The 23,644-nt window shown below is 34.2% G+C and overlaps 2 protein-coding genes and 1 long non-coding RNA gene across 4 annotated transcripts; 2 read left to right on the forward strand and 1 right to left on the reverse strand.

The window, feature by feature from the left end:
• Positions 1–12,841: 12,841 nt before the first annotated feature.
• Positions 12,842–13,467, forward strand: LOC108319557 (auxin-responsive protein SAUR78). The gene has a single exon (XM_017550720.2). The coding sequence runs from the start codon at positions 12,982–12,984 to the stop codon at positions 13,363–13,365; it is 384 nt and encodes a 127-aa protein (XP_017406209.1). The 5' UTR covers positions 12,842–12,981; the 3' UTR covers positions 13,366–13,467.
• A 1,576-nt stretch (positions 13,468–15,043) lies between these two features.
• Positions 15,044–17,372, forward strand: LOC128196746 (uncharacterized). The gene is made up of 3 exons (XR_008249114.1): positions 15,044–15,349; positions 15,455–15,542; positions 17,153–17,372. It is a non-coding gene; the product is annotated as an uncharacterized LOC128196746 (long non-coding RNA).
• A 587-nt stretch (positions 17,373–17,959) lies between these two features.
• On the reverse strand, positions 17,960–22,559 carry LOC128196542 (uncharacterized). 2 transcript variants are annotated; one of them, XR_008248958.1, is made up of 3 exons: positions 19,730–22,559; positions 19,529–19,614; positions 17,960–18,207 (listed from the first exon to the last, which is right to left on the reverse strand). XR_008248958.1 is itself a non-coding variant. In XM_052877862.1 (2 exons), the coding sequence occupies exons 1-2, from the start codon at positions 22,431–22,433 to the stop codon at positions 18,136–18,138; spliced, it is 495 nt and encodes a 164-aa protein (XP_052733822.1). In that variant the 5' UTR covers positions 22,434–22,559; the 3' UTR covers positions 17,960–18,135. The 2 variants fall into 2 exon arrangements, 1 of the variants encoding a protein (XP_052733822.1); XM_052877862.1 differs by lacking the exon at positions 19,529–19,614 and having other exon boundaries at positions 22,011–22,559.
• Positions 22,560–23,644: the final 1,085 nt, after the last annotated feature.

A 23,644-nucleotide genomic window follows, 5' to 3' on the forward strand; every position in this document is an offset into this window, starting at 1 on the left:
ATTCATACATGCTCAAATTGCTCAAATTGCAAACTTTACAATCCAAATTCAATTATAATTCGCTCTCAGTTCATAAGGCAATTAACACAACACAATGAGCATGGAAAACACAACAGGATGAACTTTACCTACCTGAAAATGATGAACTGTTGGACACTTGAGTACAGCCCTTTTGCAACCAGCTTTAACCCATTGTGTTGGAACCTTCCACACATTCTGTGACTCAGCCCCTTATCGAAACCCTAAAATCTTGTAGAATAATGGACAAATTACATTAGCAAAACGTAACACCAACAAATATTAATCATCAAACACCCTCTTACGAAGAATAGGGGCTCAACACATTCAGGTTCAATAAGAAACCTACTTACCTTGACGGTAGGGGAAGTAACACAACACAAAACCTCCACCAATATGCTTTAGACAACCTCACTCACGCAACACAAAACCTCCACCACAGGGATTGTGCACACCCTCCCTCTGACATAGCCTCCTCGACAGAGGCACAAAAAGACAGCAAGTAAGCCTCTACCGTAGAATAGCCGTCAACGAAAACCCCTAACGAAGATGAGAGAAACGCACCACCCAACCTCTCGTAGCGACAACACCAAACCAACTCCAAGCCTCACCTCACCACCACCAACCGAAGAAGGAAGCCAATGTTGATTGGGAGCAAAGGAGAAACAATTTTCTCGGACTCAAATGGATTGGCGAATGAAGAAAGGGAGTAGTGCTCGAAGAAAGAAAGTTCGGGTAAAGGGAGAAAGGAAGACTTGTGCGAAAACAATTCGAGAGAATGGGAGAGGGAAATCCCAAATTCGTATTTCATTAAGTCGATGCTTATACCGACGGTCGTAAGCCTTCGGTAAAATCACTCAGCCATTATCAATGGTCACAATCATTCGGTAATTACCACCTCACATACTCTTCGGTAAAGCCTTCTGTAAATCGATATTACCGACGGTCAAAAGTCTTCGGTATTTATCCTTCGGTAATTACTGCATTTCTTGTAGTGAATTCTTAATACCATGGTTGAATTTTCAAGATTTTTGAAAATATCATAAATATAATAAATTATAAATATATGTTATAAGGAAGAACTTGTCATTCTATTTCATTGATGTACTCTGTATCTAAAGCAACATGTGATAGAATATAAAATATTTTCAATATCTCTCCATTTTGATTTCCTAAATTTAAATAATAAATAAATGTATATTTATCTTTAAATAAATATATTATTTTTAAAAAAAAAATTAAAAACTAATTAAACAAATATCGTCAATCGTCAACATATATCAGAAAGTTGAAGTGATGATAAAATAAAAAGACAAATCCAATCCAACTTGGTATAACACCTTTGTGTAAAGATAAACAAACTTGTGACACTAATGATCTATTACCAGTATCATTGTATGCCATCAAAGAGAAAGCCATGCGTACTTAAAATCAAAGGTATTTCTGTGTGTCTTCATGCTTAAACATCAGATTATGTTTCCATGTTTTATGTCAACATTAATAAGGATAATTATCTATCATTATAACAACTTTACATGAACAATTACGGCTTTTTTCTTTCTAAGATTAAGAAAAGCGGTGACATAATTTAGGTATCTGGTATTAATGGTGGCTAAAAGTGTCTTTTTTTTTTCTATAGTTATTGAGAAGAGGGGTGGAAGTAGGCAAAGTTTAGAAGGTTTGCATCTAACTTTCCTTAAAAAAAATCTAAATGTCGTAACTTTTTTAATGTATGACCTAGCCTATATGATGTTTGATCAATTTGTTTTATTATATAGGTTTAATCTTTTTCGACATCCTTATTTATGTACGAATGTCTCAATTGGGTCCTCATTTTTTAAAGTGTATCAAAATGGTCCCTAATTTTGAAAAATGATATCAATTGAGTCCTTTCCGTTAAGTTGGCTGGACGGCGTTAAAAAAATTGATGAGTGGATGCTGAGATGACGAATGAACGCTCGTCCACCAGCGAACGAACGCTCGTCCACCAGCGAACGAACGCTCGTCCACCAGCGAACGAACGCTCGTCCATCAGCGAACGAACGCTCGTCGACCACCGAACGAACGGTCGTCCATTGTGGAACGAACGGTCGTCCAGCAATAAGAGGTCGACGAGCGTTCGTTCTCTGGTGGACGAGCGTTCGTTCGCTGGTGGACGAGCGTTCGTTCGTCATCTCAGCATCCACTCATCAATTTTTTTAACGCCGTCCAGCCAACTTAACGGAAAGGACTCAATTGATATCAAATTTCAAAATTAGGGACCATTTTGATACACTTTAAAAAACGAGGACCCAATTGAGACATTCGTACATAAATAGGGATGTCGAAAAGGATTAAACCTATTATATATTCAAAAGATTACTTAACTTATGATATTATCAGAATAAAAAAAAGTTCATGTTAATATATATATATATATTCAATAAATTATTTTATTATATGTTTAAACATATATAAATTAGTCTTTCAATAATTTAATAGTTTCGAGCTTTCATTTAAGTGAATATGTTTAATAATTAAAGAAAGATAAGTAAACATATAATTTAAATTTACCCTATAATTTAAAATATATATAATTTTGACAATGATATTAAAATAATACAATTTAATATATATATATATATATATATATATATATATATATATTCAATAAATTATTTTATTAAATAAAGAAATTATTTGTTATTTATTAAAAAGTAAAATTATCGCTTTAAAATATAACACCAAAAAAGTTATTAAATAATATATCCCTTTATATATAACGATACAAATATTTCTAAATCAAATAAACGATGAAAGTGATAGAATAAATAATCAATTTAAAGCAGTTCAAACCTACTATTAACTCCTTGTTTAAAAAACAATTTCAGTTTTTTTTTTGAATTTTCTATCTCTTGAAAATATTAAAAATATTTATATCTTAATACATTTTTTCTTTTCAAAAACAATTTGCCAATTTGAACGAAATATTTGAAGAAAATAAAAGATCTGGTTTTTAGTTTTTGGAGTGATGAGATTCTAAGTGTGAATCTAAGTTTCACGTTAGATAGTGATGAGAAAATTGAGAACTTTATAAGAAGGAAGATTTATAAATCTATTGTCTTAAAGTTTTGGGTTGAAAGTGATATCATTTCTTTATGTGATTGAACTTATGTTTCATTTGTGTTGTTTGTCTCTAGTGAATCTCCTCCTTCGGTAGATCCATAAATGGTATCAAAGCTTGATTAATCTTAGTGATCAGTGGTTGGGAATACTTACGAGGGGAGTGTACCAATATATGAGAAACTCACCTTTGAGGAAGAGATTGTTAGAAATCCAAGTGAGTTCAAGTCTCACATTAAGTAAAAAAGAGAAAGTTAAGCAATATATAAGGTAGAAAGCCCATAAAATCATTACCTTAATGTTTTGGGTTAAAAGTGATTAAGATGAATGATGGTACATGATAACGATTTAAAATACCGTTATCTATGATGTAATTTTGATACTAAATACACTCTTTTTGACTTAGAAACTTGCTTGGACTTATGCTTTTTCATTAAGTTGTGTGAATAAGAGAGTTGAGGTTGAATTTGATGATTTTATGACTAATTCTCTTTGTTTTGATAGAAAATGAGTTAATACAGGAAGCAGAGATGAAGTGCTAAGGATATAGAGCTCAAAAAGGCCTAGAAAAGCACCAGAAGAGGGAACCGCACGAAGCTTGGGCGACCTGCAGGAGGCTTGGGCGTGGAAAAATCGACGTCCGCCGCCCGGGCTGGCTAGGCTGCCCAAGCGTCGGACCCCCGAAGCTCGGGCGAAATTGAAGGCTCAAGCCCTACGGAAATCGACGTCCATTGCCCGAGCGGCCAAATTGGCCACCCGAGCGTCGCGCGTTGCTGATCCGACCCAATTTTTGCTCTGTTTCGACTCTTTTGGACCAGGCCCTATTTCTACTCTTTTCAAACTTTATTTAAAGGACCCAGGCGCTCTAGGTTTTGTGTCTCTAGCTGGAGCAACACAATAGCACACTCTTCTACTCTTTGAAGGCGGATCTGGAGGTGAAAGCTTCCTCTTCTACTCTTAGGGTTTCACTATCTCATGCTTTTCCGTTATTCATATAGTTTCTCCATGTCTATGGGGAACTAAACTCTATTTGTTGTTGGGGAATGATGTAACCTAGTGAACTCTCATGTATTTGAATTGATTCTTAATTTATATACTTTTTCATTAATTATTAGGGAATTCATCTGTTTCAATGCTTGCTCTATTTAACTCATTTAGTAGCATGATTTATGAATTGCATGAGTGTCGGAAAGTTCCTTACAATTCAGGTTCTTGTTGAATTCTCCTAAGGGTAATATTTCTCAAGGATGAGGGTATGAGTACTTGGTCGTCTTAAGCTCTTGATCTTTAGACTTAATTTTCTAGGAACGCTAGGAATTGCACGAACTAGGAATTAAGGCAGACTTATTGCGCCGAGGGATCGGGTTCTAAGTAATTTAGTGAGTGACGTTAATATTAATGTAAAAAGAAGAATTCTTATATACATGAGAGTAAACTTGGCGAAATCAAACCCTAACAACATAATCATCTCATTTTATAAACAACCTCCGTCCATCTCTGTGTTACTCTACTATTGATCAATTGCATTCATATTTAATTTTCTGTCTTTGCATTTGAAACCAATGATCTCTTTTTATTTAAGTCTTAATTAATTGAGTTATCACACAACTATTTAGTGCCGAGAGTCTTCAGGGATACAATACTTGGTCTTACCATTTTATATTACTTGTGCGATTCGGTACACTTGTCGATCCATCAACAAGTTTTTGGTTTCGTTTCTGGAGATCAAAAATATTGTTAACAATATAAAAAAAGTACTTATGATTAAAAGTGTATCAATGTAGAAGGACTCACCCTTTAAATGGAGATTGTTGAGATTTTAAATTCCTCAATGAGTAGAAACCTTGGATCAAGATTTTAACAAACCATTCTTCACAAGCCTATTGTGAATTTTGACCAAAATAGAAAAGTCAAGAAATTTATACATGACAAATGCAAAATAATCTTGGAAAGTGTGACTCAAGCATGGACTAATATAAGTCATTGATCTAAAGATATATTTGAATTTTTAAAATTCAAGTTCTCCCATCTTTCTACCTTTTCAATTTTTAGTCAACTAGAGTAGGTTTTTAAATTTGAATTTAGTTGTTATTTTAACACCTTTATAGTTCACTTAAACTTAGAATTTCATAACATAAAGGTTATAAATAGCTCACTCTATTATTTGTAAACGAACTTTTTGACATATTGGATTTTGAAAGAGAATTTTGGACAATGTGTGAAGGAAGTTTTTTTAATCTTGTCTTGATTCTTAAGAGTTTTGTGTTGATTCTTCACTTTGAACTTTTCTTGGAAATATAGAATTTTCGTTGTCTTCTTCAAGTTTCACGCCATTCTTCATCTCCTAACTCTTCTCATTCCTTTTGTGTACTTTATTATTTCCTTATTCATTTTGTGTTGTTAAAGTTCCTTTATTTTTGTTCTATTCATAGATGCAAACTTTCACATGTGTGTCTTACTACATTGAACTGAAGACAAAAAATAACTCTTCATGAGAAAAGGACTTATTTTTCATGGGAGAGAAGGTTTTGTCTTATGAAATAAAGAAGTAAAGAGAAAAGTTGAATGCCTGCATATTTATATAGAAAATTGATATGGAAAATTATGATCTCTAAGTGTGCAAATTATACTCACATAAATCACCATATTTTATCATGATTAAGTTTAAATATTTGAAGATTTATCCATGATTCCTATTATAAGTCACTAATAGATTCATATTTATTTTCTGTCCATACCCACCAGATGATCATAACTAAGAAAATAGTATAAGAGCATACAAATAAAACAACAAACAGAAGGGTAAGCTAGATCAACAAGAGAGATTCATATTTATATAATTATATACACAATGCAAACCTCAATTCAAGAGGATACAATACACACCAATCACTCCATTCTTTTTATACTCAACCTAACTCATATGGATTTTATATGAATGTCGAACTATTGGTAGTCTGTTCACTTGTATGGTACAGTTGGCACTCCCCAACACCATACAAGGTTAGTCCATTTCAATTGCCAAGGCTAAACTCAAAGCCTAAAGACAAGAACCTCCCGCTACTCTCACCACATGCATCATTCCTCTCTACTTGAGAATGAATGATCATTAGAGTGTCGGAATAGACCACCATTTCAAAGCTCCATAAATTCATACAACAACAACATCATTAACCAAGGTACTACCATGAAATCTCACCTTGAGCCATGGAGTTACGTTCACTAATCATGTTTCATAAGTAAAGAAATATTAACTCACAAGAATTACTTAATATATTAAATAATAAATATACTCATACATCATTCTCAATTGAATCAAAACACCTCTCACATCAATAAAAAAAATAAAACAGAAAAGACTAAACTAAAACCTGGACTAGTCTCTCAGTGAACCCTTGCTAAGTGACCCCAAATTTCTCTCGCTCAACGATTGTGCTTGTTGTGTGAATCCACAACTGGTATCTCCAGACTCCAAACCACTCACTCAGCGACCTAATTTGTTGATCGAATAAAACTCACAGTGCTCCCAGACTTCAACCTCTCGCTCAACAACACAACTCGCAAGGCGAATCCTCCAAACAGTAGTTCAAACTCTCCAAACCCTCGCTCAGCGACCCATCTCGCTGATCGGGATCTGAGACAGTGGTCCAGACCCCTAACTCACTCACTCAGCGAACCCATTCGCTGATCGAATAAAACACACAATGCTCCCAAACTTTAATCTCTCGCTCAACGACTCTACTCGTTGTGTGAATGTTCATATAGTGTGTCGCACCTCTTAGCCACTCGTTGAGCGACTCCTCTCGCTCAACGAGTCTGCATAATTCTATAGCACTAACTGCAGAATTATGAACATGCACTAAAAAATGATCAATTGTAATTAATTTTTCCCAACTTCTAACCTTCCTAGATTGTGTTATACACCTAATTATACTCAACCAAGAGTGTTTAAACCCTGTTAACTTCATTCTAAAGTGTTTAATGACTAATTTATGCTTCTAAAACTAACAAATCTCAACCTATGAACCCAATTTGAATTCTATCACTTTTGGCACATTTTTAAGAAACTTAAGGACCCTAACAAGTCTCAAATGACCTACCTAGCCTACCCCAACTGACCAATTCAGTACCCAACTTCTAAATCAAATTTTCATTATCCACTTCATCTAAAATAGCCCTAAACCAAGACAATTTGCATCTATTCACACCCATCCAATGTTAACACAGATTTATCACATTCTATAATCCAAAACAGTCCAAACATCATTCAGTGCAGTTCATACTCAAGGTTCATCCATTCACACTCCAAACAACCACAATTGCATACATTACGTCTACCATCAAAAACCTAATTTCACTTCAATACATATAATAGTCACATAGTCTTCACACATACACAATCAATCACCAATCAAAGTAAGAATCTAGCTTCCCTTACCTCAACTAAAATTTGTACAGCTTAAAGAAACCCTGATAGTTGCTTGTACCAGAAGGAAAATCTAGAAAAACCTACAAATCACCAAATGGTGATAGAAGAGAAATCTTAGAACCTAAATTGAGTCAAGAATTGAAGAAGAGAAACTCTTGATCCATGCAAACAGAACTTCTTCACAGTATCAATAATCTTAAACACCAAAGAAAGGGATTTACCGCTTACCTGCTCGACTCAACAAATTGATCAGTCAGATTGGTAGCCCTTGACGTAAGGATCATTTAGACACCTCCTGATCATTGAACCGATGATCCAAGAGTGAGAAAGGTTAGAGAGAAGTGAGAGAAAATGAAGAAGATAATGTTTTAGAGAGATAGAGGTATTTTAGATAATGAACCGAGCTCTAGAAAATCCTATTTCTATTATAAGATTATTTTATAATAAAATACTCGGTCTCATTATTTTAATACACCTATCTACTATAATACTCTATTTTTTAGGTTCTTACAACTTCAATAAAACATATTTTATTAATTTTTACTTTATTTTAATTTTGAAATTAAAATCAAAGATCCATCATATATACTATAACTAAAATATGATATTGTTTGATAATTAATTTTTAATATAAATATAAAATATAATTGTTTAAATTTAAACTTTTAATTTTTTTTATTTGAAGTGTTAAAATTCACTATAATTAAAGATGACGATTTAAAAAAATATTTGAAAAAGATCAAGGATTTAAAGCTATATGAGTTTTTAACATTTAAACTAAATGGAGTGATGTTTATAGGGATTTAATTTTTCTTCTTCTTCAAATTATGCAGTTAGTGAAATCATAATTTTAGTGATAACAGTTATAAATATCTTATTATATTTTATCTTTGAAAAAATTAAGTATTAATAAAAAAGGATCCTTTTACGAATAATCGATCAAGAGAGAAAAATCTTGATTTAATTTGATAAAAAAACACACATTACACTTGAGAACCAAATATGATTTTCCAAAAAATAATTAAAATTTTTTTTCATCACAATTTGAAAACTCTCCAAACCCAAATTTATAACATAATAAAATATTAACTTAAGAACCATTAGTAAGGAGTTACAAACAAGGGAAAATTATTAAAAAATATATAGTCACCAGCAAGTGACTTTTAATATTTGTTTATTATTAAGTCGTTAGTGATGGACTTCTTAATCATTATCTAAAGATGATGATTAGGTAAACTATTAATACTAATTGACCCTACTTCTCCATGTTGTTTCTTATGCTAACAAAAGAATTGAAATGGTTTGGCACAAATGAGGGTCATAATAATGAGTGTACCAAAACATTTCTAATTAAGCTTCAATTTTCTGAAATGAGTTGAGTGTGGTACACATGTTCAATTTTTGTCCAAACTTTAAAGCATAAACTTCATCAATTATAGTGATTTAGTGTGCAATATAAGGCACTAGTTTGAAGGAAGATTTTAAGCTAAAAATTTTGTATTTTTCATTGACTTGAATAGAACAAGTTTGTGTTAGATTACTAACAAATTAAGTGGTTGGACTAAAAGGGTGAAAAATAACTTGTTTGAAAGGAAATTAATGTATCATCTTCTTGTCATTTTGGATTGTCATGTGATAGTTTTTGTGCATCAAACTAAAGATGAGATATCATTTTCATGGTGCAATCATAGAGAACATTTCAGTACATTTTCTTGCTAGAAAACGATTGCAAGAAATTTACAGCTTTCTTTCTCTCTTTTTTGACCAAACATTTCAGTCAAAATGACACATCTAACCATCAAAAAGCATAGTTCATTGAACCATATAAAATCTCAAGGAAATAAATTATTTTTAAAAATATTAGTATTTCTTTGAGTTTGATTTTCTTTAAACAAGATCTCAAGTAGAGATCACAACAACAAAAAATCATTCTTGTTGTTATTTGCACGTAGACTTCACAATAAATATAAAAGTAGATATTTATAATGGATATCCATTAATAGCACATCTCTATGACTATTTTAATTATCTTTTGATAAGGTAGACACAAGTTGTGTTTATCCATACTCACAAATACTCACCCATATATATTTATTTATAATTTTCATTTTATATCAACTAATAAAATCTTATTTATTATTAATTTTAATCTTAACAATGAAGTAGTTAATAATTTTTATTTGAATTTTGTTAAATCGAACTATCGTAATAAAGTTATTTATAAGAAAAAAATATTAGCAACTGAAAAATTGTTTAGAATTTAACTTTATAGATTCATATTTTTATCTAGATTTATTGAATCAAAATTGTTTTTAAAGAGATTAATTTCATTTAACTTCATACTTTGTTGTATATATAACTTTTTTTTATTTATTTTTCGTAGAAAGGAAAAATTTATTTACACCAGTATTTTATGATGCTATTTTATTTGGATTATATTTTAGGATAAACAAAAAACTATTTACATTTGTATTTTAAAGAAAAATTTAAAAAATATTATTTAAAATAAAAAATTTAAAATGATTTATAAATATCCATAGTATAAAACAATTCATAGGTACCTACCTCACAAGTAAACAGACAAATAAAAGAAATAATAAGACATATATATTTTTCCTCACAAGATAAATATGAGATAATTGCTACTTGTACCCTACGTGAGTTTTTTTTATCCTTAATATGAAATTGAGAATCTAATAAGAAAAAAGAAATAAACATTTTAAACAATTCCACTTGACTGGACTTAGATTAGATGGGTCTAACACAACTTTATATATAAAAAAAAAAGAAAAAAAAAGTATTCTAAAAATTGGGAAAAAGCAAGAAACATCAATAATTGAAAAATTTGTGGCAACTTGCATAAGGATTATTAGTACCTTAGAAGTTTTTAATCAATAATGAGTTGGAAATCTACATAAATTATTGGTGTTTAAATTGAAGTTCCTTGAGAGAGAGATTTTCTATTGTTGAAGATATTTGATAATGATAAAACCTTTGTTGTATTTGTGTTGTGTCAATCCTTAGCTGGCTCAATATCAACTAGATACCAAATGTGGAAAGCCATGGATTACACCAAAGGTGTCCCACTTATCTCATTACTTCTTTGACTCCATTTCAAAATGCTTCCTATCATAAATTCCATTGCTTCTGTCATTCATAAACTTGTTCTGTTATGTGAAACTTACCTGGCAACTATACCTTTATCCACCTAATTGATTATGCATTTTGCACCTATTCTTGTGCCAATTATAAATTAAACCAAGTATTCTTTACATGTCTTTAATCAATATCTAATTTGTGAAGCTTTCTATGCATTATGTAAGATGAAATCAGTTGGGAATTCTTACATTTTTTAAAGAATCTAAAACAAGTGAAACCATTTGGTTGTCATCACAAATTGTAGAGGATGCTCATGTTTTATTGTTAAGGGAAGTGCATCATCTTGTGTTGATAGGGAAGAAACTGTAAATATCTTTATCTTCATTTAAAGTTGAAGTTACCAAGAGATAACTAAATCCAATCTGCATAATCATATAAACAACTTATTAAGATAAAGGTTTAAACTTAACTCATTTTCATAAAATTAGTTTTGTAAAGTAAGATTTTTCTCCAACATACCTCTTTACTCGAAGGTGAGAATCGAGAAAATTATATAGATCCAAATTTCAACTAAGGTAAATTCTTATAACTCTAATACCATCTTAATTAATAAGTGAACTTTAAATTTAATTCACTTTTATCAAATCAACTTATAAAATATCTAATTGATACAAGATTTTCGACACAATTTGAATAGTCAACTAGTTACTTATTAGAATTTAAATCTTGAAGGCTTTCATTGAATTTAGCATAAGGTGAAGATGGATATTTGTTATCTCAAATAGTTAAATGAAGAGATATACTACTTTTCAAGAAGTTGAGCTTTCATTGATTAAAATGATACTTCACAGCATAGAGCAAACATTTGATCTCATACATGGTTCACTAAAATTAAGTAATTAAGCCTATCTTTATGCTTCAAATATTGAAAAGTATAAATAATGTTAAAAGACAAAGAACCATTTAGATATGGGTTTTAGAACTGGACAAAATTTAGTGTTAGCGTAAGCTTTGGATGAGTTGTGCCTGCAAGTTGAACAATGAAATAATTATTGAACTACTGCAACCCATTGTTTACTCCTACCATCTTTGGTTGGAACAATTACAGTGTTCTAATTGAAACCAAAAACAAAGAAGGCCCTAAAGTCAGAAATAAAGAAAGTGAGATGTTTTGGGACAACCTTAAGCATCTGCCACACAAGACAGAGAGCCTAGTCAAGGGTCCATTCCTGTGGGACATTAATGTCATGGCTCCCAGTTTCTATATTTGATGAAACCATAAAGATATTTAGAACATAGAAACAAAAACATCTTTGCGAAATAGCACATTTTAAATACATGTCAGAATACTGACTCTTCTTATCTTAAATGTTATCTTGGAGTATCCATGTCATGCACCAATCTTATTGGTTTGTAGAGTAGCAAAGATGATAAGAGCTTATGGAATGACCATGTTCCTTGTACCACAGAAGAGACTAGATTCTTTGAACAGTCCAACCAACCCTGTTTTGTAAAAGTGCTTACAAGCAACTTAATATTTCACCTCAAAATTGAAACTCAAATTCTTTCAAGGCTTCCCAATTCTGCTTATATATGGTGCAGTAATAAGTTTGGTACTGAGTTTTGTCAGGAAAAGTGAAAATTTGATACTCATTATTTATGCTAATGCATTAAGCATCTTTTACAATTTGTACCTTGACACATCAGTACACTGAGTTTTCTCTAGTCTGTGTGATGTATCAAAAGTTATTTTCATTTAAAGCACAAATCAACACTTATGTCTGTCAGTACTATTAAATTTGTCGCAGGCTTGTATCTGCTAAAATCACATTCAATCACATTTTTTATGAAAAAAATATGAACAATTTAGCAAAATGTTCCATTCTATGAATCTTTTTTGTTTGTTTAATTGAAACTGTTCCCTTTGGGGTGACATGGGCACTAGTAGTGGGGTTGAAGTCCTTGCTGAGAAGCAGATGGTTTTAGAAAAACAATGGATGCCATGATCAGTGATGAGTGACCAGAGCTTCAGTTGTGTCTGATTGTCTGATGTGGTTGAAGGTTAAAACTATTAGCCTAAAATTTTATCAAAAGATGACTTGTTTGTGTCACTAAAAATGTTTGGTTGCAAACTGACCCCACAATTCAGCACCGGAAAACAATGACTTTGCACCCACTTCTCTCAGTAAAAGTACCTCACACACTTTTTGTGAGTGTATTTTAAGTCTCTTTGTCCCTCTTTCTCTTCATCATCCATTGGTTCTTCTTCTTAACCAACCCTCTCCCTCATTTAAATATGAAATAAACACACACACACCAGAAGAAAAAGAAGCATGAAAAAGATCAATCTTTTACTCAGAAAATGCAAGAGTTTGTCAAGGCAGCTAGGGAGATCTTCATCATACAGTAGCCTGAGGTCCAAATCCACAAAAGAAGACATATGGGGTGGCCATGGCATGCAAGAAGATGAACATTGTGAAACAGTGTTTGTTGGTAGCACAAGAAAACGGTATGTGATCAGCAAAAAGTATCTGAATCATCCTCTTCTGAATGAACTTATCAACAAGTCAAAGCCAAAGGGTAGTGATGAGAGTAGTGTTTTGGTGGTGAACTGTGAGGTGGTTCTCTTTGATCATCTTTTGTGGATGCTAGAAAATGCAGATCCTAAGTTTAGTTCTGAGTCTTTGGAGGAATTGGCCGAACTCTACGTGTTTTGATAGCTTTCAATGTCGCAGATTGCTAAGGCCTAATGTAATTAAGTATATTGGGTTGTACCTGCATTTTGCAAAAAGTAATGGTTGAGTCTTCTTTTTGTTTAATGCTTCTGCAATTTCATAGTTCATTTATGTTCTATAACTCATCAGATTTGTCAAGAGTCGTATCATACACATATATATACATATACATAAACATATATGTATATATATACGTTTGTGTGTTTTGTTTCTGTGTTGAAAGTTCTGGGGGTTCAAGAGGTAGGAAGAAGTCATGAGCACAATAAGGATTTCTTTTTTCATAGATGCACACATGCACATGAGGTGTATAGTGATCATGATGATGTTATATAATTCAAAGATTAGATTTGTTAATTCAGTTTTATAAAAAGTTGACAGAGGTAATAATTATAAGTGTTTAATACTTACTCTCCTTAATAGCTTTTTATAAACTGAAAAATTGAAAATCTAATTGTTGAACTATGTAATGTCATCTTCTGTTTAATGAAATTTTAGAAAGCTAGAACTATAATCAACTCCACTTTTTGGTTTGAAAAATCAAATGAAAAGGAATAATTTTGATTGTCTTTTTGAAGATAAAAGGAGAATGAGGTTTTGATATTATTAAAAGCCTATGATGCTCTTGTCCCTTGCAAATGTAAATGACTATTCTTTAGCACCTTTTTATTTGTTAACTTGATTTTAACTTTGCGTAAAAGCAATTTGATAAACTACTATATATATTTATATCTCATATATACTTGCACTACCTTAGAATTTTGTGCAATTATAGTACCAGATGTAAGTTTATAACTTTAGAATTTAATTGGTCTATACTGTATTATAACTATCAAAGAATAGTAAGACCTATATTTATTAATATTTTAACATACTATAATATATTATATTCAATATTAGTTAACATAAATGTAAAACTTTTTTACATTGGAAACTCATACTTTAATATCTTTATCATGTTTGCATATTTTTATTATTGGTTTGAGCATAATTAAATGATAAAAGAGATTAAGGGGCTATAATACACAAGGAAATTAGTGTATTTTCATTTTGTTTTTCATTAGGGGTTAACTTGATTATTTGTTCTTGGTCCAGTATACTAGTAACATATTAAAGGACTGTCTTCATGTCTCCTATCAAATTTCTTCTTAGACACCATTAATATGTGAATTTTAGGATTTTACTTGTCAGAACATATTAGACCAATTTCGGAAATAATTTTCCAGAAGACACTCATCGATTCTGGAAAAACCACACCCCTATTCCAGATCAAAATTTTCAAATATTTTTATGATGGAGTGCAGCAAGAAATTTGATAGGGTGCAGGAAGAACCCTATTAAAATAGCATGTGGCAAGATAGCTCAAGTAGACAATGAGAATCTTGACCCATTATAATATATATAATAAAAGTGTCCTTATGATGTAAATATCTTATAAGTTTTTAATTGAATAATTAATATTTTTAATTGAATAAATTAAAATATAATTATTTTTATGTATGAAATTATTTTTTATAATTAATGATTAAAACTTAATTTATAGATTTTAATAACTGTCACATTCCATTTAATTCAATGATGATTCACCTCTTTGCTCCCATTAATGCTTCGAGCCACGCGTCCAGTACATTGAAAATCCACCACCGAGCCGTGCATGTGCGCCACTTGTCAAAGTGGAAACTTCTGAAATCAGTGGTGGAGCGCAGGTGTTGTGTAGAGGGACGCTCGTCCGTCTGACAGTGGGTTTTGAACAAAAAAAAATTTTCTGGAAAATCTCCCACTCTCTACGCGCACCTTCTTCTCTTCCAAACTCAGACTTTTCTTCTTCTCCTCCATCTCTCTAGAACCTCCCAAACTTCTCTCTACTGTAACTCACCAAGCTCTTCTCTGAATTCCATTTCAGAACCGTAGGAACGTTCGTCCAGCAGTGATCTTCCTTTTGGACCGAACAGAATTGGAATCTAAGCTGGTAAGTTCCCTTCTCTAGTAGTTGTCCATTTAGGGTTTCATACGAAACCATGCTCTCGGTTCATGCATGGACTGTAACTGAGTAATTTCTGATTTTGGTATCTAGATCAAGTGAAAGTGTCTAGTGAAACTGAGGGTAGAACGCTCTAAGAGACAAACCCAACTTTTGCATTAGGGCGTACACTGCTATCCAGGTAAGGGAAGCTTATTAAATTTAAGTCGTATGCTTTTGTTTGTGTCGTATGGATGTTCTGAGAGTTTCGTGAAGCATGATCTGTGATATTTGATTCTGATGTATGAGTTGAAATATGGTGAATATGAAATTGTACCATGATATGAGTATTTGAAAATGTGAAATATGTATATGCTGAGAAATGAACGAATGTAAGTGAAACTCTGAATATAAACTCCCATATGATAATGTACGTTCGACGTTAAACGGTTCTTGACCGTTGGTGTTCTAGTAAACTTCTTTGAATTGGAATACTTTCATTTGGAAAGAATTCTGGGTGAGGATGAGTTGTGTCGATCCATCTGTGTCGACCTACCGTGTCGATCAGCCTTGGTACTACAGATCATCCATCTGTGTCGACCTACCGTGTCGATCACCCTTGTTACTACAGATCATCCATCTGTGTCGACCTACCGTGTCGATCAGCCTTGGTACTACAGATCATCCATCTGTGTCGACCTACCGTGTCGATCACCCTTGTTACTATAGATCATCCATCTGTGTCGACCTACCGTGTCGATCACCCTTGTTACTACAGATCATCCATCTGTGTCGACCTACCGTGTCGATCACCCTTGTTGCTACAGATCATCCATCTGTGTCGACCTACCGTGTCGATCAGTCTTGTTACTACAGATCATCCATCTGTGTCGACCTACCGTGTCGATCACCCTTGGTACTACAAATCATTCATCTGTGTCGACCTACTGTGTCGATCACCCTTGTTACTACAGATCATCCATCTGTGTCGACCTACCGTGTCGATCACCCTTGGTACTACAGATCATTCATCTGTGTCGACCTACTGTGTCGATCACCCTTGTGACTACAGATCATCCATCTGTGTCGACCGACAGTGTCGAGTAACCTTGATTAATACAGGTCGTCCATCTATTTGGTAATTAATTCTATTCTGTTTTGGAACGGAGTAAATTCTTCTGTTTTGTTCTCCACGGTTGTCCTCATTATGAAGGGGGATGAACGTTCGTCTTTTTTAAGAAAGTGGAACATAGAATGAAAATGTATTTAAGAGGATGAATTAAGATGTGCGAACACTATGAGAACTAAAATTGTGATTGTGGATTTGAACGAGCGTTCCAGGGTGGAACGACTCTTGAATGAATATTGAGATTTGTAAGTATGAAAGTGGTAAGCTTAGATGGTGATCCATCCTGATATTCCGTGAATGCTCGTTCTCAAGTAGAGAGGAGCAGGTCATGCGTGGGAATGGCAGGAGGTCTAGTCCATAACTGTAACTTGGACAGAACAGACTAACCTTAGGTGGCTACTGATGAGCATTCCAGTTACCCCACCTGAGTGCACGGACGCCTTAGCTACACAGGATTCATACAGTCCGGACGGTCGGTCTAGTATCAGGATTTTTGAATGAAATTTATGTATGAATTGAATGTATATGTTGTGAACTTACTTGCTGGATTTGATATGTATGAAATGTATGTTTTGGATTGAATTAAATTCAATAAGCTTACCCTGTGTTATTTACTTGTGTTGTCGTTCGTCCCTGAACTTTCGTCTTGTCTATGCAATGATCATCCGTGTGGATGTGAGCAGACGGAGAGGCGTTACTGGAAGAAACACTGGAAGAAGAAAATTTGGAGGACGCCAATCTCGTAGAAGTAGAAGTGAAGGCCGAACAGTAAGGGCGTTCGGTTTTTAGATATAGTGGTTAGAATAGTGAGCGGCTGTGAACGAGCGCTCTTTTTGATTGTGTAAATATTAGGACGTTCGGTAGTAGTTTTTGTAAACCGTTCGTCCTCTTTTATTTTGTGAACGCTCGTTGAATTATGTACATGAAAGGTCGTTCGGCCACTTTCGTTTTGTCGTTCCCTTTTGTTTTAAAACTGTTTTGAATTATTAATATATGTGATTATTCTAAGTATATAGTTGATGACTGTATAATTTTGGGATGTTACAATAACTTATATCTTTTAAATAATATAATAAAATTCTTTGTCGTGTCAATTTCGCATCCATCAGAATTTTTTAATTATATATTTTTTAAAATGGTTTAAACATTTTACTTTTAAAACTTGAGTTTTTAATTTGATGAAAGATGAAAATATACGTGTTTCGTTCTCAAAAATTTTAACGACCTTTTGCATTGTTTCAAATTGTAAATATAATATTGTTGAGCTTTTTTTAACTCAAGCTTTAAATGAATGCCAAGAGTGACAATTATTAGAATTCTTTTGATTTCTTATTTTTATGGACATAAAAGTTTTACTAAGAAAAAGTTACGAATATAGATGTAACGCTAAAAGTTGTACCGAATGATACATTGAACGATCATTTCTTCAAAAGAGTATTTTTTTTATGAAGGTGTAACATCCAAAAAATACACTATAAAATACTATCATAGAATACTCACATATTAATAATATTATAGTTCAGTTTAGAGAGCAAGGATACGCTTATGATCGAACAACCTTACAAAATACCACAGAAATTAAACTTTACAAAGCTAAATACTTGACCGAACGGTTTCAACAAAACAACCTTAAACCGAACGGATATACAAAACGAAATAACTATAACTACCGAACGATTCTATGGTTCGGCCTTAACCTCCACTTCTTCAAGAGCCTCTTCCAGCAACTCCTCTCCTTCTACTCACATCCACAGGATGATCATTGCAACAGAAAACGACAACATGAAGGACAAAACAGACAAGACAAGAAATAGGGTAAGTTTACGTAATTTAATTAATTCAATACACATAAAATTCACATCAAACTGATATAATTCTATAATTCAATCAATCCACCAATCATACATTAATGCATGCAATGAACGACCACTTGACTCTGACTATTCGGACTGTATGAATTTTGTGTAGCTACGACATTTTTGCACACGGGTGATGTAGTAGCTGGGATGTCTCAACAACTGTCACCCGAGGTTAGTCCGTTCTTACATCGCTCATCTTAACCTTATGAACTAGGACCTCCTGTCATTCTCACACATGATTTACTCTTCTCTACTAGAGAATAAATAATCATAGAATATCAGGATAAACGCCACCTTAGCATGACCACATTCATACTTTACCAATCCATAACAATTCTTGAGATATTCCTCCCTGGAATATCCTTTCATATCCATATCATTCAAATCACATCATACTTTAAAGTCATCATACTTCATTATCAATACATTCAAACTGAATCAAGGAACAATATTCCATGTTAGAAGCAAGACCAAACGAGATAAATACTTTTTAAACTAATCTAACCAAACACTTAGTGTAAGATCGAACGGTCTTTCACTTATCCACCAAATAGGACCGAACGGTCCAGGGGAGACAAAACTCTTCATAAGCCTAACACTTATAATAATAAGAAAAGACTACTGAATACACAACAACTTTGATCGCAAGATCTTTACTAGACAGAATCCAAGAAATATGTGAAATACTATAAAATAAATCTACTTAAAATTGACTGAATGATAAGGAAAGTTTTTACAATGAAGGAATATATTCTAATTACAATTTCATATGATTTATTTTCAACAATGGATAAATATAATATTTAAGAATTTAGGTATTTTTGAATATTTTAACTAAGCTGATTTAAGAAGTACAAAGGAGAAGCTATACGTAGACCGAACACTCATTTACATATATCATAATATAAAATCGATCGGTCATTAACTAAATTCTCTACAGAAGAAGAATTCAGTTTAGACCGAACTCTCAAAGGAAAACTGAACGGTCAATAATGACTTTCAGTGTCAAACACAGGATTATATAGAAAGCTACAGATTGAAGATCAAACTCTATCTCAACCCAGTCTACCTCAGTTATAAATCATCCACTCATATAAACAACATACATTAGCATCATTACTTCATGTTCATCAAATAATCAAACCAACATACAACCATTCAGAACAAGAATCATAATCAAATTTTATAAGCTTCCCTTACCTCTTAAGCTTAGCCGAACGCTCACAATTTGTATAAGATAATTCACCACCAGAATTCTTTGTCTCCTACGGTCACGATTTATGAAACTTAACCAAACAAAAGACCAGAAGTGTGCTCAGAATGAGATGGCAAACTCATGCAACCAGAAACTCGATTTGCATGTGAAAGAAAACAACATTGCTGAGAGAGGAATGAACTTACCAACTTAAACCAGCAACTTGATCGGTGCAAAGTGAAGCTCTTAGCACCAGGAAGACTCCGACGTGGTTTGATTGAAGATTGGAAGAAGAAAAGGGTAAGATTTTATAGAGAGAAGAAGAAGATTGTAGAGAGAAGTAGGAGCAATGAAGAACTCAGAATATTTGGGAGAGAATGGTGCATGCAGAAAAGTGGCACGAATTTTGAAAACTTTAACTTATAAACTACCGTCAAAACCGATCGGCCACTCAACCGCTCACACCTGTCTTCCATTTTCTGATTTTCACTAACACCTGGCTTCCACTCACACAAGGTTTTTAAGGGTTCTGACACACGGTAAGAAACAGATCGAATGGTTAGTCCACAAAAGATTAATTTTAATTTTTAATTATGAGTAACTTAAGATAAATATTGATTATTACCAATTGAATCATAATTAAGTCATTGTTAATCAAAAGTCTATTCTGAAATCTATAAATATAAGTAAGAAGTAAGAAGTTAGATGATTGCATTTAATACACCATTAATATTTGAGCATTCGAATCTTTATTGATTTTGACATTGGAGTACCTTCTGCAGGAGCATTCAAATCTTTATTTGTGCATGCAAAACCGCACAAGAAGGCAGCACGAGAGCAGGCAAGGGCGACCCCTCTGTTCATATACGGTCAACATGGCTGACTTGTTACCTTTCACCCCAACCATCATGAAGACACCCATGCCCGATCGGTGGATCCCGCCCACCTTTGAAAAGTATGATGGTTCAACTGACCTCGACGAACATTTAAGGATGTTTGTGAAACATATTGCCTTCTACATTGTAAGTGATCTGGTGTGGTGTAGAGCCTTCTCCCTCTCCCTCAAAGGAGAAGCCTTAGCATGGTTCAATTCCTTGCCACATAACTCGGTTGATAGCTTTGCAACTGTTTACTTGCTCTTCGGCAAACAATTTGTAATGCCTAACAACCCTTGTGTTGATAAACCTCAAGCAAGAGAAAGATGAGGATCTTAATGGATAGTTATGAAAGGACCTCTCGAAAAATCATGGACCTTAGTTACGAGTTTGTATTACAACATGTGTTGATGACCTTAAGACCATGGCCATTTACTGATAGCTTGTGTATGCGGCCAACCAAGACGATGGACGAACTGAGGAAGAAGGATGTGTAATATGTGAGAGTTAAAGACATGTGAGAGTTCCACAAGAACCAATAGGAGGTTGCAATTAGTGAGAAAAAAGAGGGAAAAAAGCCTAGCGATGGTAACAAAAAGGGGGCGGGTCATGGGTAAAGGACCTCCCTTGAGGACCACGTTTCCATCAGTAGACCCCTCTCAATGCGCCTAAAGTAAAGATTCTAGAGGAGGCGCTCTTTGCTTACCTCCTTCCACAAAAAAGAAGTCAACCCCACAAATATTAATGACAATAAACATTGTTGGGATTACCAGAATATAAGGCATACAATAGAGGAGTGTACGACTCTCCGTGACAAGATCGAAGAGTTGATGCGTTCAGGTCTTCTTCACAAATATGTTAAGACCAAGTGGGTGGATAAGAGCCCTTTGCATAGAACAAGCCCCGACAGGAGAATTCGCTCTCAACACTCCTTGAAGACCAAACGACGCCATGACTCTCAATGAAGTAAAAGTCGGGACCGCTCGCTGTGTAGTCATATCAACACGATATCGAGAGGATTCGCAGGTGGCAAAAATGTGTGATACTTGATCAAACACCCATGGTGTCTTCACCACCAGCCACAAGCCGAACGATGATCTTCGTGAAAAGGTCCTCCTTTGGATTTCAGGAAGACATGATTATTGAAAAGAAATGAAGAATTTAGTGAAGTTAACCATGATCAGTCGATACATGCAAGCAAATAAAATCGTACCAAACACCTCATTGTTGAGGATTTTAGACCTAAGAAGGTTGATGAGACTTCGGGAAGGGAGGCAATGGTGTAGTTTGTTGATTATTTTAACTGCTTCCAGCTCTTCGGATATTATTATTGTTTTGTGCCAAAAGGTCACTTTCCTAGGGTTCTATGTCCAATAGGAAGGAAATTTTGGTCGATCGACCTTTTCGTAAAACTGAACCCGACGGACATTTGTTATCCCCACCTTAAGGTACCCGGTTTTAATCCCATAAAGGAGGCGTTGAACACAATGAACAACCACTTCCACTTAATGGAGATAAGAGACATCTAGCTCTTCTTGGCATTCGGGCGGGTACAAAAGTAATGAAGAAATATGAGAGGAGTTGGAGTGAGGTCTAGCGTTGAACACAATACCTTAAAGGCCTGCACAAAGCTCCACCCATTCGAGTGTAGTGGAGTACGAGCTACGTTGAGTTCCCTCAACACACTTATTTGGAACTCGTTGAAAGTTGGGTGGACAAGCAGGTCCTTTAACAAGCTGGAATACTTGAAGAAGAAATCATGTGAAGCGATCATTTTCCCATGGTACATCCGATCATTTTTCTTGCAAACTATAAGTTTGAAGAAACGAGCGTTATCTACAGCCTTCAAGAGTGGGATATGCTTAGTGAACCACCCAAATTCCCCACCCGTGTTGAAGTTGGACACAAACTTCCCCACCTCGCGGGATGCCCAATCATAGCTTGGCACAACTGGCAATGGCCATGCGAAACCATCCCCCTCCTCTATCACATCAATCTTTATTGCTATGATAGTATCCTCGTCGTTAAGCGACATGATCTTATTCCTATTTACATTAACAACTCATCATCTAAATCTACATATCTCTTGATTGATCCTAAGATGGAGGACGAGTCGTTAATGACACCAACGACGAAGAAGAGTCGTTGTCTACGTACCCGTAGTCACCCTTTCCTTCAGACTTCTCAGACGATGATACAAAGATAATTGACATTGTTACCTGAAAGAAAAGAAAGAGTTAGACGCTAGGTTATCATAAGAAGACGAGAAAACAATGGTGAAAATGATGGAGAGGCCCACCACAATTTATAAATAAGGAGAGCCTCCCTGAAAATCATCTTTGGTCATTAGATAAAGTTAGATTTAATGGCTCATAGCATCTGAAATTTCGTTTTCTAAATGGCATGAAGTTCGAAGCATCATGCATCTCCCTATCAACTATCATGTCTCTCTCCTAATGGTCATATTTTTAAAGGAAAACGTTTCTTCAACAACAGATTTTTGACAACAATTTGACAACAACATGTGTCTTACTGTCATTGGTTGTTTTTATTAAATTTTGTTTAAAGATTCATTTTGTTTTGGAGGGCATTTTTGGAATAATTTTCAAAAACTTTTTGGCGTTTTTCAGAAACTCTACTCTCTTTCCCCCTTTTCGAAACTCTCTCTCCCCCTTTTCGAAACTTTCTCTCCCCCTTCACCGAAAAATCCTTCAAAACTCTATCTCCGTCATTGAAGTTCCTTCCTTTGAAACTCTCTCCGTCATTGAAGTGGTGTCTCTGTCCACCGTTGTTCGTTCGTCGCTTGGGTCCACCAATGTCTTTGGAGGAAGTCGTCTCTCTCTCTACGCCATTGAAGTGCTTTCTGTGCGCCATTTCTCCAAAGCTCTCGTTTTTCCGCTGGCACCGTTGTTCCTTCGCCATTTCTCCAGAACCTTACCTCTCAACCTATAAACACCCTTCGTGGGTCTTCCATCTACATAGGACTCACCAAAGTTGAAATTGCTTGTTGTGAACGCCTTAAACCATCACCAACAGGGGGGATCAATCCAAAAAACCTTAAAAACACAGTCGTCAGGACTGTTGGGGAGTGCTTCGGCCATGTCTGGGTAGCACTCCTCAAGTTTTGGTACAAAAGGGGATTTTTCCACTGGTAATCGATTACCAGCTCCCTGTAATCGATTACAACAACATCAGTCCTATGTCAATGATGACGAACAAACAATGATCATGCACCTCACCTCAGTT

This window comes from Vigna angularis, chromosome 5 (genome assembly GCF_016808095.1).
Source record: "Vigna angularis cultivar LongXiaoDou No.4 chromosome 5, ASM1680809v1, whole genome shotgun sequence".
NCBI classification, from domain to species: domain Eukaryota; kingdom Viridiplantae; phylum Streptophyta; class Magnoliopsida; order Fabales; family Fabaceae; genus Vigna; species Vigna angularis.

Excerpts from the sequence above, each read along its gene's own strand:
- LOC108319557 (XM_017550720.2), top strand. The coding sequence starts at position 12,982 with ATGAAAAAGATCAATCTTTTACTCAGAAAATGCAAGAGTTTGTCAAGG.
- LOC128196542 (XM_052877862.1), bottom strand. The coding sequence starts at position 22,433 with ATGTCGCTTAACGACGAGGATACTATCATAGCAATAAAGATTGATGTG. Across the intron at positions 18,208-22,010 it reads GCTTTGTGCAGGCCTTTAAG|AAGGAGAGGAGTTGCTGGAA; the intron begins GTATTGTGTTCA and ends GGATGTGAGTAG.